The 16,382-nt window shown below is 40.3% G+C and overlaps 1 protein-coding gene across 1 annotated transcript; it reads left to right on the plus strand.

The window, feature by feature from the left end:
• Positions 1 to 79: 79 nt before the first annotated feature.
• On the plus strand, positions 80 to 6,955 carry LOC136005428 (riboflavin kinase-like). The gene is made up of 4 exons (XM_065662897.1): positions 80 to 355; positions 1,914 to 2,065; positions 3,434 to 3,536; positions 4,115 to 6,955. The coding sequence occupies exons 1-4, from the start codon at positions 274 to 276 to the stop codon at positions 4,243 to 4,245; spliced, it is 468 nt and encodes a 155-aa protein (XP_065518969.1). The 5' UTR covers positions 80 to 273; the 3' UTR covers positions 4,246 to 6,955.
• Positions 6,956 to 16,382: the final 9,427 nt, after the last annotated feature.

The raw sequence follows: 16,382 nt of genomic DNA on the forward strand, positions 1-16,382 counted from the left end.
TCCTCCTTCCCTCACCCCGCACCCCCATTTCGGGGGGGCGCGGTGGTGTGGGCAAGTCCATTCTTGAGGGGCGGTAGGTGCCTGTCAGGGAGTTGTAGCAATTGGAAACTGGAACCCTCCATATAGCGCCTCCCCTCTTCTTAGTAGTGCCTGGCGCGAGGCGGTGGTAAGCGCCGCGCGGGGACCGAAGGGGTTCTGCGGGGCGTAGCTCTGTGTGCCGCGCGGGGCTCCTGCCGGCGTCGCGTGCCCCGCCAACGGCCGCTGCCCGCCGCCATGAGGCATCTGCCGTACTTCTGCCGCGGGGAGGTGGTGAAGGGCTTCGGCAGGGGCTCCAAGGAGCTGGGCATCCCCACCGGTGAGCGGCGGGCGGCGGGGCGGCTGTAATGCCTCCTCTGAGCGGCGCCGGCGAGGTGCTTGCCGCGGCCTTCGCCGGGTCCCTGCCGTGAGCCCGCGGAGCGCCGCAGTACGCCTGCCGGGGTTGGGGGGTGGTCTCTGTGCTTCCCAGGCAGCCCGAGCGAGAGGCGCCGGGACGGATTGTTCTGGGCTGGAGCTCGGCGGCTTGACCCTGAGCTTGAGGGACGCCCCTCTGTCCTGCACCAGTGCCCCTTTGGCGTGGCGTGCGCTTTCTTAGCTTGCTCTGTGTTTGCGTTTTTCTGGCTCTTTTTCCTCTACATAGTTGAGAGTGTTGTAGCCTCTTTTGAGCTGTTCTCCCCTCCCCCCTTTTAAAGTAGTCTATTTAATTCTTTTTTGCTTGTTTAAATCATCTAATAGTCGTCATAATGATGTACAGGATGTAGATAAAAGATGACGTGCGCGGTGCTGTGGTGTGGCAGCTTGGAAAATACCCGTTTACATGAACCTCAGATAACAAGAAAGGGAATAGGCATTGGGAATAGCTGTAGGGAAGAATGTTCATGGGGAGTGATGCAGACTTTAAAATACAGGCAGGTGGACTTGGCGTACAAATAAATATTTTCCTGTTGCTTATCTCTGTTTCAGTTGTCTAGACGCAAACAGATGGGTATTTCAGGTGAATTTTAGTCTGTCTTAAAGAGGCACTGAAGTCAACAGTCATGTTGCACCACTCCTAGAGGGCAAGGATACTTTTTAAGACCGATTTTGAGGTGCTGGATTTATGACAACATCCGTCAATAATTTTGCATTTTTCTCTCCATTGTGTATAAATGGTCTATTGGTACCAGGGAACAGGTGGCATAAGTTGTTACTGCTTGTAAGGTTCGACAAAAACCGCAGTAACAGTATGTTCTTCTAAATCAACTTGTCTTACATGAATAGATCTACTCACGTGGGAAGTAGAATTAGTGGTTTTGAAAGAACGTGAGGTTCGGTTAGAAAGGAATTTATTTCACTTCAGATATGTAGTTTTCAAAGAAAATTCCAGAAATCCACAGGTGCCTCTGAAAGGCAACATGTACAAAATTGACTGATGAAAAAATCATGCTGTCATTTATTTCTACATATTTTATTTCATAAGTAATTATTTAATTGACAAGCAAATACTCCTGTGATGCTATATTATAGTACAGAATAAACTTTTTTTTTTAACCTCATCTTTCACCATATTGAAGTTTTGATAGCTATCTCCTAAGAGAAAAATGCATTCTGACTGGGTGTATTGCATGTTTGTTAATTATTGCTGTGTAAGATAATGTGTATAACTATAAAATAGTGTATGCACAACAGATGTGATAACTCTGGTATTACCACAGTGACTGAATTTTATGACACTGTTTTGTATTTTGCCAAATGGCATGTTGCATCATTATCATCATTATCATCACTGTTAAGCTGGTAAATAGTATGTAGGCAGTCTGGCTTATAAATGAAGATTGTTATGTCCTTGACTTACACAAAGTCGCTCACACTTTTTACACTTTCTAAAATTTTTGCAGCTAACTTTTCTGAACAAGTAGTTGAAAGCTTTCCACCTGATATCTCTACTGGTATATACTATGGATGGGCCTGTGTTGGAAATGGAGATGTGCATAAAATGGTATTGAGCATAGGATGGAATCCTTTCTATAAGAATTTTAAGAAGTCAGTGGTAAGAATTTTGTTTGTGTGGGTTTTTTATTGCAATAAATGAACCAGATGTTGAATTTGAATAAGATAAGCAGCATTTGATCCATAAATGAGATCTAGAAATCCTGTTTGCTCTTAGAAATGTATTTGATAATTATATCACATGTTTGTATTCTGAAAAGAAAATTCAGTAGCCAGAGAGAATGCAGCTGTAGGTAAATAAAGGTAATTTTCTTCTTTCTATTCTGGCATTATTTAAATAATTCCCAAGTAAAAATTTAACAGTATTTCTGAAATGGTGGTTGCTTACCGTGCTGGTAGCTAAATAAGCATAAGCTTGATTAATGCGTTGAATTTACTGATTACAACAGCCCTACCATGAGCTGGAACATATTAATCTATTGTACTGTGCAATCTGTCTGCTTTTCATGTCAGATGTTGAGGCATCTTAATTTGTAATGATTTTCTGTTAGTTCTTTTTTTTGTAATGATGGAATCCGTACATGAGATGTGCTGTGGCTTGATTAATAGTATAAATATTTGAAGGTATGTAATAATAGGATGGAGGAGTTGAGTTAAAATTCTGAACTGCAGCAGCTGTATTTTTCATGCTGTCAAGTGCTGGTGCTTTTCCTGAGTCTTGTAGAGTTCTATTTTGATGGTTTAAACCGCTTTTATTTGGGCATGATTCTATGCTTCCAAGATTCAAAGCAGAGTCCGGAATGTGCTTGCCTTGTGCAGATGTATACTTAAAACAGTTTTGCAGCAGACTTTTCTGAGCAAGTACTGTAAAGCTTTCCATCCAGTATCTCTGCTGAATCTACTGTGTGTGGGCCTATACTAGATGCAGAAATGTGTGTGGTTTTCAGCATAAGATGCTTGTTCCTATGTGAGCTAGAAATGCTTTCATTAAGCCAGCCACTTCAGTAAAGATCTTAATAGTTATTTGAATGAAACATTAAGCTCTGTTTGTGATTTGCTGCCTGGAAATCTTTCCTCCAAGAAGTGGTGAAGCATTTCCCCTGAATAATATCTGGGGGTTCTGTTTGTTTGGTTGGTTTGTTGTTTTTTTGGGGTGGGGTTTTTTTTTTGTTTGTTTGTTTTGGTTTGTTGTAGTTGTTTTTGTGTTTTTTTGGGGGCAGGGGGGTATCAAAGTACTCTTAAGTGAATATTTTTTTTTTTTTTAATTCCATGCAAAGTACAATTCTCCTTTCTAATGTAAGCAAAAGTCCTAGCCTTTTCCTCTTGCATTATACGTGCTTAACTAAATGTTCCTGTGATTGGTATGTGCTGGGGAGAATTTGAATTGGGGTATTAGCTACATCTTTACATTTGGGGGTAAATAAACTCAAAAGTCATCATAAATGCTGACTTATTTCTCTTCCTTTAGGAAACACACATTATCCACACCTTCAAAGAAGACTTTTATGGAGAAATTCTTAGTATAGTCATAATAGGATATATTCGACCAGAAAAAAACTTTGATTCCTTAGGTCAGTATTGCAGGTCTCCCTCAAACTAGTCTCTGATTTGTCTTATTCTTGCAAGTACTGTCTTCACTCTGTCTTTCCGTAATGAGATATTGATCTGTTAACCTTTGAAATTTCAGTAAAATGTTTTCATAAGCTAAATGTACAAGTTGGTTTAATTAAAAAAAAAAACCAAACCATACTCCCACATCTTCAAGTGCTTCACACTAAAAAAAACTATATTGTCACTTGTGTGAGGAGTAATTTTTAAATCACAGGTTTGTTGTAAAAGCATCAGTCTAGTTTGTTAATTTCTTTTAAAAATGCAGCTCTGTTAGAATTGAAACAGAAATGCTGAAATGTGTGTTGGAACAAGGAGAGGGAAGTGCTTATAATGATGAAAAATGCAATCCTGGTATGTTTAGGAAAAAAAAAAAGCCATTTTAAAACCAAAGAATTTTGCCTTTCAAACATCATGGTAATAATTATATTCTACTTCTGAGACTGTTACCTAGTATTCTGTGGTACATGTTATTTCACTTGCTATTGTATGTGCAGAATTCAGACCAACTTTTAAGTATGCCTGTTCTTATCTTTTTCAGAGGCACTCATTTCAGCAATTCAGGAAGACATTGAAGAAGCAAAGAGACAGCTAGATTTACCAGAGCATCTTAAACTCAAAGAAGATAACTTCTTTCATCTGCCAGAAGGCAAAATAGTGAACAACCACTAAGCAAACTCATACTGCTTTTTTATTATTCTTATTTTTTTTCCCTTTGTGGGTTTTTTGTTTGTTTGTTTTGGTTTTTTTTTATTTTATTTTTTTTGTTTTTCTTTTGTTTGGTTTTTTGTTTTTTTGGTTTAGTTTGTTTTGGGTTTTTTCCATTTTTAATTTTTTTCCCCTGTCATTGAGCTTTTATATATGCACTGCTTTTATAGGTACTTTGTTGTCATATATCTGTTAAGGTAAACTGAGGTTGGAACCAAACATACAAGTTTATTTCAGTTTCCTTGTGTTAATTCATTTTTAAACCAGTGACACAAAAAGAATAAATAGAAGGCTGGTTTAGGTCCTCACAGATAAATTGTGTATCCTGAAGTTACCAGTTATTCAGAGATCTGAAGATGTGTGGAACATGACCAAAGTTTATCATTACCTCTTCTGACCCCAAGGTGTGGATAGTTCACTTAAGTGAAGAATGCCTGGTTTTAACATACAGAATGTTATTCCAACCTCTTACCAGTTCTATAGCATTCTTGCATCTTGATTTCAGGTAGTAGCTTAGCAAATTTTTGCCATTGATTGAGTCAGAAATTTCCTGTGGTTCAGGAAGCCAATAATTAGATAACAATAGTAGGATTAGTTCTCTATAGCTCTTACATTTTTGTATGCTACACAGCTGTTGTGATTGAAACTGTTAATTTAATTGAAGGTATTTATTTTAAGTTTATTTGAAATGGAGGAAATCACTGTTGCTCATTGAGTTACTGGAGTGAAATGCACTTCTTCATAGTTGACTGTACATAGGACAACACGTGACCTGTAGTTTACTTCAGAGGAAGTACTTCACTAAAATTTGGGAAATGAGTGACAGAATTCAGGAAACGAATGAATAAACTTTAAAGGCTCAGGCATTAAAAAAATTCAGGAGCAGTATAACAAGATTTCTGCTCATTTGGCCTTCAGGCAAAGAGGTAATGAAACGCAACTTTATATTTTATGTGCTGCTGGTTTTTATTATAAGAAACGGGGAGAATCTTGAGGTTGTTCACTACACTGACAATAAAATGGCCGACTTCAAGATTGCTGTTATTGTAAGGCACAGAAGAATCTCATCAAGTCTGCACTAAATACAGGTAAAAGTTAAGGTTTTGGCTGGCCAATTAGAAAGCCTTTGGGGATTCATGGAATAATATACCAACGCTATAGTGGGGATTGGTTACTTATTACAAGTAATTGCAGCTGGTCATACTCTGAAATCTAGGGATAGATAAATGGGGAGAGGGTGTTGTTGGAATTGATAGTAATTTGAATTATGTAATGCATTATTCCAGATTATTCTTTTTTTCCCCCCCTCATAAAAGAAAAATTTATATAAATTTTTCTATACATTTTATTTTTCTAATTTATTTTTCTATAAATTAGAAAAAGCTATCTGTTAGTGAATGGGACTAGGTAACCTGCAGTGACTTTGTCATATTCATAATCATTTTACATCAGCCTGTAACGTGGCTGGAACACTTCCTAAAATTTGAAATAGCTCTGTCAATATGTCTCAACTATAGTTACGTGTCTCAACTACCATGTACCATTTAGAATGCACAATTTCTGTAGTGCAGTTTTATTAATTTACTCCTTGTCCTGTCCTATGCGAATCCTACTTTTCAATCTAGAGTATGAGTTTTAACAGCATAACTGTTTGGGTCTTAGTGGCAGGTACTGTCAGGATGTTAGTTCTCTTTATATAGTTTTAACTTTCCACCAGTACCATAGGATGTTATTAGTGAAGAGGTCTTGAGCAAATCAAGGGCTTGTGTTTGCACTGCAGGATATCAGGTGAAATTTTATTTCCTTTAAATGAAATTAATTGTTCACCAGTGCTGTTGATAACAAAGAATGCAGAAGCAGGTGGAGGGGGACACAGTTATCAGCAGCTAGATATACTTTCTTTTAAAGAACAACGCAACTTTGCGGACTTTTACTATATAGTGTGTTGGAAACTGTATTTCTTAAAAAGTCTGCAATTTTTTTTTCATTTAAAAAAGGAGGAGTTAAGGGAGATTATTTTTTTGTGTGTATTTGAGGCATTTTTGAGATTGTAATGTCAAAATCTCGTATTTCTTTTAAAAGAATGAAGGAAAGCTACACTAGTCAACTGAATATATTGTAAAGAATATTTTTAGGAAATAGATTGTTGTTCATAGTGGTACTGTAGCTAAACACTTGGAGCCTTCTATAAAGTTGTTTTTTTTTGCCAGTAATTTCATGTGTCTGTTGTGGAAACCATGGTGCCTTAAGCTGGTTGTCTGAATAGTACTTCTCTGTATCTGCTTATAAATGCTGCTGTTGAAAATTCAATTCGCTGTCTGGTTATGGAACCACTGTGCTGTCAATAGAGAGCAGGGGTAAAGGAAAAAAACTTGAAACACTGTTAGTTTGCTCTCAGATCTTAGCTGGGGTGTGATATATGGATACACTGAACTAATAAACTGCTCTGTATGCTTGTCTTCAGATTAGAGAAAATATATTCGGTTGACTGAGTGTACCTGTCCAAATTATTTGAGAGTATGTTCTATATTAACTGTTTAGCTCAATTCATAATTCCTAGCACACTTTAAACTTTATGAAGAGTTATATTTTTGTATTCTGTACAAATAACTGTATATTTCAGTTGATGTTGCTGCTGCCCTGTATCATTAATAAAGGAGCTCTAACTGACAAAGCTGTCTTTCTTGTCATAGGTTTCCTTTCCTTTTCCACACCTAGCAAAGTTAGTTGTCTCAGCTTTGTGTAAGACTTCTTGAGGGTGACTGCCGAAAAAGCTAGACTAACAGAATAATGAGATGTTCAACCATTCTCGTATGTCTGAAAACCAGCCACTCTTTGGGTACTTTTGTGCTTTACTCAGAACTTTCTGGGAGCTATAGCCTTTAGAATTCACAGCCTGGAACCCATGAATCAATTTGTCTGTATGCTTTCTTTCAAAACTTTTTAAAAGCTGCTTACTTCTTTTGGGATTCAGATCAAAGAAGTGGCATTCTTGTCCTGTGTTCTGCTTCATCTAGGTCAGGGCAAAGGTATATCTGTTGCTGCTAAAGGAGAGTCAGACCTACATCTTAAATCACTTTATTCTGGCTCTGGTCTTTTTTTTGCAAAAAAAGCTCCTCTCATACTTTGACTCAGCAACTGTTTATTTGTAGACCTTTTATATAACGTCTGCTTAGCATCTCTGAAGCTGTATCAGGAAGGAATGTAATATCATGGTGGTGTATGTTGTTTTTTGTTTGTTTTTGTTTTATCTCATGCAGTGGACTCTTCAGTGTAGATTTTTAACAACTATGCACCCAGACTTGAGATACAGATTAAAAAGGAATCCACAAGCACCTATGCTGCTCAGAGCTTTTCTTCAGCACTCCACACTATCATTTCCAAGCATCTAGATTTTCTACTAGGTTTTCTTCTGGAATTAACATGAAATAAAAAGAATACCAGCCTTCAGATGTCTTTTTTTAATTAATATACTTTATGTACAACTGTAAGCTTTTTTAGGTACACGACTGTACTTTCTGAAGGAGAAAAAGGGTATAGAAAACAAAAACCTCCACCCAAACCTAATAAACAGAAGGCTTATTGTGATGGTTGGAAACCCTAGGTTATCCGCTCTTCTAGAGGAACATTTGGGTAGATCTGTGGCCTGTTTTGTTTCTTAAATAGGCTGGAGCTTTAAAAACAATATTAACAATGGCTGTTAGTATCTAATTAAGTGCATAACTGAAGGTAATTATTTCTATGTTGATTTATAATGGTTGAGAACCAATCTGACCTCTTGTTTGTGGCTCGGAATTGCTAAATGCTTAGTTTCTTTTACTTAAGTTTGCAGTCGGTTTGCTGCGACAGTGCTAAGATTCATATGTGAAAGAGGAAGACACAACTCAATGCAATCGATGAATGCAGTAAGATATTTATTATTTTGCTCCCTAATGATGAGAATGTAGGATAAAACCCCCATATATTTCCCTTTTTAATGGTCAATTGAATGTGTAATAATTGGCAAAATCGTGCAAAGAAAAAACAAGTACATCTGTTTTGTTGGTTAAGAAGTTCTTCCTGATGTTAACATGGAACTTCCTATGCTCCAGTTTACACCCATTGCCCCTTGTCCTATCACTGGATATCACTGAAAAAAGCCTAGCTCCCTCATCCTGACACCCACCCTTTACATATTTGTAAACATTGATGAGGTCACCCCTCAGTCTCCTCTTTTGCAAGCTAAAGAGACCCAGCTCCCTCAGCCTCTCCTCATAAGGGAGATGTTCCACTCCCTTAATCATCTTTGTGGCTCTGCGCTGGACTCCTTCAAGCAATTCCCTGTCCTTCTTGAACAGAGGGGCCCAGAACTGGATGCAATATTCCAGATGCGGCCTCACCAAGGCTGAGTAGAGGGGGAGGAGAACCTCTCTTGACCTACTAACCACTCCCTTTCTAATGCACCCTAAGATGCCATTTGCCTTCTTGGCCACAAGAGCACATTGCTGGCTCATGGTCATCCTCCTATCCACCAGGACCCCCAGGTCCCTTTCCCCTTCGCTACTTTCCAGCAGGTCACCCCCCAGCCTGTACTGGTACATGGGGTTGTTCTTCCCCAGATGCAAGACTCTACACTTGCCCTTGTTAAATTTCATCAAGTTTCTCCCCGCCCAACTCTCCAGCCTGTCCAGGTCTCGCTGAATGGCAGCACAGCCTTCTGGTGTGTCAGCCACTCCTCCCAGTTTTGTGTCATCAGCAAACTTGCTGAGGGTGCACTCAGTTCCCTCATCCAGGTCATTGATGAAAATATTAAACAGCACCGGTCCCAGCACCGACCCCTGAGGAACTCCACTAGTCACAGACCTCCAGCTAGATTCTGCGCCATTGACCACAACTCTCTGCCTTCTTCCTTTCAACCAGTTCTCGATCCACCTCACTACTTGATCGTCAAGCCCACACTTCCTTAGCTTATCTATGAGGATGCTGTGGGAGACAGTATCAAATGCCTTACTGAAATCAAGAAAAACTACATCTACTGCTCTACCATCATCCCTCCACCTAGTCACTTCCTCATAGAAGGCTATAAGGTTGGACATACATGACTTCCCCCTCATAAAACCATGTTGGCTGTTCTTAATGACCCCCTCATCCTTGATATGCCTAGTGATGGAGTCAAGAATAAGTTGTTCCATCACCTTTCCAGGGATGGAGGTAAGGCTGACCGGTCTATAATTACCCGGGTCCTCCTTCTTGCCCTTCTTATAGATTGGTGTGACCTTTGCCATCCGCCAATCCTCAGGCACCTCGCCCGTTTCCCACGACTTACCAAAGATGATGGAAAGTGGCCTAGCAATGACCTCCGCCAGCTCCCTCAGCACCCGTGGGTGCATTCCATCCGGACCCATCGATTTACAGATGTCCAGATTGCATAGCTGATCCCTAACCCAATCCTCATCTACCAAAGCAAACTCCTTTGTCCTGACTCCTTCTGGGGCTATAGAAATCCGGGGCCCTCGGGGAGAGTCTGCAGGAGTAAAGACAGAGGCAAAGAAGGCATTCAGCACCTCTGCCTTCTTTATATCCTCTGTCTCCAGGGCACCCACTTCGTTCAGCAGTGGGCCTATATTGCCTCTTGTGTTAGTTTTATTTGCTATGTATTTGAAGAAGCCCTTCCTATTGTCTTTAACCCGACTAGCAAGATTGAGTTCCAAGGAGGCCTTAGCTGTCCTAATTGCCTCCCTACATCCTCTAACAACTGTCCTATATTCCTCCCAAGCGGCCAGCCCCTCCTTACATAATCCATAGATTCTCCTTTTCCACTTGAGTTTGCCCAGCAGCTCCTTGTTTAACCACGCCGGTCTCCTAGATCCCTTACTTGATTTCCTACTCATTGGGACGCTCCGATCCTGAGCTTGGAAGAAGCGGTCCTTGAATGCTAACCAACTATCTTGAGCCCCTTTACCGCCTAGTACACTTTCCCATGAGACTTGCCTTAGCAGTTGATTGAAGAGGCCAAAGTTGGCCCTTCGGAAATCCAGAACTGTAGATTAAGGAGGTCTGCCTCCTGCTTAAATCTAGTCTGAGAAGAGACGATGGAATAAAGGTGTAATTGCTGACTACTTTACAATGTTATATACTTTCCAGGGGAAAAGTCTTCTGTTGTGTTTACAATTAATGAAGTTTAGGGAGATTTGTGAAATTAAATTTTTAGACATTTTCAGATTTAGGCAAGCCCCTAAATATTTCTATATAGTAGGAAAAAAACAATAAAAGTAGGAACATATGGGGCCTATTAGTAAGGAGAGCAGAAGTTCCATGTGCATGTGATGTCTACTATTACTTTTGGATCTTAGTACCCATAAATTTATCTAATTCATTGCAAGTGCCTATGTCCAGTCATAGAATCATAGAATAGTTAGAGTTGGAAAGGACCTCAAGATCATCTAGTTCCAAGCCCCCTGCCATGGGCAGGGACCCCTCACACTAAACCATCTCACCTAAGGCTTTATCCAACCTGGCCTTGAACACCACCAGGGATGAAGCACTCACAACCTCCCTGGGCAACCGATTCCAGTGCCTCACCACCCTAACAGGAAAAAACTTCCTCCTTATATCCAATCTAAACTTCCCCTGTTTAAGTTTGAACCCGTTACCCCTTGTCCTGTCACTACAGTCCCTAACGAAGAGTCCCTCCCCAGCATCCTTGTAGGCCCCATTCAGATACTGGAAGGCTGCTATGAGGTCTCCATGCAGCCTTCTCTTCTCCAGGCTGAGCAGACCCAACTTTCTCAGCCTATCTTCATACGGGAGGTGCTCAAGTCCCCTGATCATCCTCGTGGTCCTTCTCTGGCATCTGTGGTTGATTACAGAATTGGTAACTTATGTATCCATGTTCTTGAAAAGGTACTGCTGCTGTTATGGTATTTTTTATTAAATTAATGTAACACTTGAAATGACATTTTAAACCCTAATTTTTAATTCTGGTATCTTTGGCATTGTCATTTGCCTACTAGGGAGAAACACAAAGAGTGGGGAAAAACTTAGTCTTTCTATTCAGAAGTCCTTTTGAACCCTCAGAACATCTGTCTGCTCCTCATCAGGTTGCATGTTTGGCTCTTTCTTAGAATTCAGGCTTGAAATCACACTTACGGGGTTTTTTTTTTAGGTTGAGGGTTGGTAAAAAAATCTATGCTTAACACAGCTGTACTCTGCTGAAAGAAATGTACCCACCTCTCCCTGCCTTCCTCATATATATAATGCTAATACGTATTTCTCTTGAAATATCTGTCATTTGTCATGAGAAAACCAAAAGTCTCAAACCCCATTTGAAATGCTTCCAAGGTAACTTGCATAGTTGAGTTTTTAATATTTTCATCATTCTCTTTGGTTTGAAATTCCAGTTTGCATCTTTGGCCAGAAGTCATGTAATGGTCATACAAGACCTGGAGGGAATCGCATGGTGTACAGCAAAAATGTAGTCTGATTTAGGGACTAGTCTATGTGGGAAGGAACCTTGGGCCCCAAGGTGCTTAGACCGTAACACAACATACTTTCACTTCCTTTCTAGCAGAAATTCAGAATAGGTTCGTGGAGAGGAAAACTTTTCCTATACACGTACATCTATTCCATGGGAAAGAGAATGGATAACGGGCATTTACAAGATCATTTGGAAAGAGCATTATTAATGAGAGAGTAATGAGGATTGCGTAGGGGGGGAAAAAAAAGATATAAGTAGCTAAGGAAGAGGCTAGGTCTCGGTTAACTCCATGGATAAATGAGAATAGCAGAGAAAGTGTTACACCGTGAGGAAAGAAGAAAACATTTTTAAAATGTGTTTATTTCCTTCAGGACATCTTTTTAAATATAGTGGCTGGAAGACTGAAGAAGCATTTCCCTTGTGGGATCAGGATTTGTGGATTTGAACAGCTGTAGATTTGAGTTTCTCTAGGTTTTTTTCAGGACAGTGTAAAAGACATAGACACAGTAAGTCCATAAAAAAAGAATAGAAAGCAGTATTTCACATCTTTTTGTGCTGTTTTCTGTGTGTATTTATCATTGGTTTTCTTGGATGTACCATTTTCTACAAGGTTTCTCCAGAGGTATCAGTGATTAATCGGCAATTCCCTCTGAGTCAGTGGCTGCTGAACAAATGGTCTTTTACAAAGTTTGTGATTCTTGGTCTCCCTGTGCACTCTCAGCAGGCAGTTCTAATTGAAAACACTATAAAATCAATGTGGCTCTATAGCTCTCTGGTTCTGACCACTATTTTTAGAATGCTACTTTTTCACAGAATTCTTTTTCACAATTCTCTTCCTCATACCATGTCTTTCTAGTGTTATCCGTCAGTTAGCTGTTATACTCTTAGGGTAGCTCCTTCAAGGCAATTCTCTGCCACCTTGTAAAACATGGACATTTTCACCCTTCCTGTAAAGCATAAAATCACACAGTCTTCCTGCTGCTTCTTAGGCACAGGCCTCTTTTCTCATCCAACCTGTTTTTTGAGCCCTGACAAAAGCACAGCTTTTCTTGGAGGAAAGAAGATACCAGTACTGCTTCTTTCCCACAGCTGATAAATTCAAAACATGGTTGAAATGTTATGCTCAAACTAAAGGAAAGAACCTCTGAAAAGAGCTGGCATTTGAGAAGAATTCAGAGCTCTTCAGTTTTTGGATGCATACTCAGAAATGTTTTGTTTTTTTTTTTTTTTTTCTGTCTTTATTGTGTTACTGTATACCTAATTATTTAAAGAAACATTTTTTTACAAAAGTAAGTGTTTGGTTTTAGTTCTTTCTGGCTTTTTTGGGGGGGGGGAAGGGGGCAGGGGCGGGAGGAGGTGAAGAAGAGTCAAAGATTTTGTTGTTGTTGTTGTTTGAGTTTTTATGGATTGTATTTTTTGTGTTTGGTTTGGTATGGGTTGTTTTGGTTTTGTTTTGGTTTTTTGGTTTTTTTTTTTTTTTAATGATTTAGGGAGACTATATATACAAAAGTTTTCATAAAGCAATGATGATGGTCTGAGAGTCCATAGAGAAAATGCTTCCCACACCTCTGTCTTGTAGGGATTTAAGGCCACTCAGGTGTTCCATGGATTAAGCCTTTGAAGTGTTTAGGAGTCAGGTTATATAAACCACTAACAGTAATAAAGCATAATATTAATCCGAACAAGTGTAGGCGAGCAAGATATTACAAATAGTTTTTTTCATCATCAACTTCTGAGTTTATTTTTCATTTTTTGTTTCTTCTTTTGTGTTTCCCGGAGAACTTCTCCAGATAAGAGCTTGAGTTGAAGTGACAGATCAGATGTGCCTTTCCAAAGTACCTTGTTATTATATTGCTTTTGCCAAATATAGGTTCTTATTTTGTTCTTTTCAATCTGTTGCATGATTTTGAATTCCTCTTTCTTACTGAAGGTTTGGCCATCATATTTGAAAAATCATGGCAATCAGGTGAAGTTCCCGATGACTGGAAAAAGGGAAATATAACCCCCGTTTACAAGAAGGGGAAAATGGAAGACCCGGGGAATTACAGACCAGTCAGTCTCACCTCTGTGCCTGGTAAAATCTTGGAGCACATTCTCCTGGAAGGCATGCTAAGGCACATGAAAAACAACAAGGTGCTTGGTGACAGCCAGCATGGCTTCACTAAGGGGAAATCCTGCCTGACCAGTTTGGTGGCCTTCTATGATGGGGCTACGGAACTGATGGACAAGGGTAAAGCAGTTGATGTCATCTACCTGGACTTGTGCAAAGCGTTTGACACTGTCCCACACCACATCCTTCTCTCTAAATTGGAGAGGTATCAATTTGATGTATGGACCACTCGGTGGATAAAGAACTGGCTGGATGGCCGCACACAAAGAGTTGTGGTCAATGGCTCCATGTCCAGCTGGAGATTAGTAACAAGTGGTGTCCCTCAGGGATCGGTGTTGGGACCGGTCTTGTTTAGCATCTTCGTCGCTGACATGGACAGTGGGATTGAGTGCGCCCTCAGCAAGTTTGCCGATGACACCAAGCCGTGTGGTCCGGTTGATATGCTGGAGGGAAGGGATGCCATCCAGAGGACCTTGACACGCTTGTGAGGTGGGCTGATGCCAACCTCATGAAGTTCAACCACGACAAGTGCAAGGTCCTACACCTGGGTCGGAGCAATCCCAGGCACAGCTACAGATTGGGCAGAGAAGAGATTCAGAGCAGCCCTGCAGAGAAGGACTTGGGGGTGCTGGTCGATGAGAAAATGAACATGAGCTGGCTTCAGTGTGCGCTCACAGCCCAGAAAGCCAACCGTATCCTGGGCTGCATCAAAAGGAGTGTGACCAGCAGGTCGAAGGAGGTGATCCTGCCCCTCTACTCTGCTCTTGTGAGACCTCACCTGAAGTATTGTGTGCAGTTCTGGTGTCCTCAACATAAAAAGGACATGGAACTGTTGGAACAAGTCCAGAGGAGGGCCACAAGGATGATGAGGGGACTGGAGCACCTCCCGTATGAAGACAGGCTGAGGAAGTTGGGGCTGTTCAGCCTGGAGAAGAGAAGGCTGCGTGGGGACCTCATAGCAGCCTTCTAGTATGTGAAGGGGGCCTATAGGGATGCTGGGGAGGGACCCTTCGTCAGGGACTGTAGTGACAGGACAAGCGGTAACAGGTTCAAACTTAAACAGGGGAAGTTTAGATTGGATATAAAGAGGAAATTCTTTCCTGTGATGGTGGTGAGGTGGAATGGGTTGCCCAGGGAGGTTGTGAGTGCTCCATCCCTGGTGGTGTTCAAGGGCAGGTTGGATGAAGCCTTGTGTGGGATGGTTTAGTGTGAGGTGTCCCTGCCCATGGCAGAGGGGTTGGAACTAGATGATCTTGAGGTCCTTTCCAACCCTAACTATTCTATGATTCTATGATTAAAATCCAAAGCCAAGTCCACAGAACTCCTTAAAATTCACAAACAGAAGAATTCTGAGGTCTTCAGGAGTAACTAACATACTGAAAAATTCTCATAAGCAGTTACATCATAAAAATCAGTCTTTCTCACATTTAATTCCTTTGTAAAGCTAAATATAAGTGATTAACAGTTCTACTGTTTATATTCTAAGACTCAGTCTACTCTTATCTGTCTGGCCATACTGACAACAAATAACATTTTCACTGTGATTTTGTGCAAAGAATTTGTACTTTAACAGCAAGGGGCTGTAAAAAGCATCGTTTTCTGATGTAATGCTGAAAAAAGATCACATTGTTGTGTCCCTTTAAGTTAAATTATCCTCTGAGTCCTATTTCTTCCCTTTGGCATAGTTTGAAAGTGCTGAACCATTTAAAAGATAAATGGAAAAATTCTGCTGTAAATGCTCTGTCTCACTTCACTTCCCTGTGGCCAGAGGAGATGGTTAAAAAGACTAAAGAAATCCTTTTGCCAGTGTTCTTACAGATTATATTTCACTTTACAGTAAGTCTAAAATCTGGGTTACGTTATGTAACAACAACCAGAGTTTAGATTAATTTGAGTTTGATGACATATAAATTATTTCAGATATTTTTCATAAAAATGGTGAATACAGTGGAGGTAGTTGGAAGAGTCTCAACCCCTGAGCGCACAGGTGCACCAGATGATAAAAGAAAATCTGGGTAAATTGCCTACGTTATGAACTACTTTGCAAATACAGTTCCATAGCAGTAAACTACCGACAGCTCATCCCAGTGACATTCACCATGTACATAAATACACCCTTTTTTTTTGTCTCTGCATGTTTTGGTGGTGATTGGCACAGTTCTCAGTAAGTGTGTGAGCATGTGCACAGTTTGAATAGATGTTTGTATTAGTTACAGTGCGCACATATGCGTATTGGGAAAGGGTTTGCTCTCCACACACTGGACCATATACTGTAACCAGTATATGTCTAGAGTGCTGCTTAAAAGCCTACCGAAGTATTTACATAAAGCTTCAGAAAAAATGTGGTTTTGGAAATCATGCCCCTCTCCCAGCATGTATTGGCTAAAAAATTTTGAGCTCAGCATGCTAGGAAGTAACTAAATATATGGCAGTAGTTTTGTAAGACAGGCAGCAGAGTGGAAAATCTATTAGTAAAGAGTTCTCTAAATGACTTGCTTCCATCCTTTTCAAGCTAATTTTTCTTATTGTCTGCAA

Source organism: Lathamus discolor, chromosome Z, assembly GCF_037157495.1.
Source record: "Lathamus discolor isolate bLatDis1 chromosome Z, bLatDis1.hap1, whole genome shotgun sequence".
In the NCBI taxonomy this organism is placed as follows: Eukaryota; Metazoa; Chordata; class Aves; order Psittaciformes; family Psittacidae; genus Lathamus; species Lathamus discolor.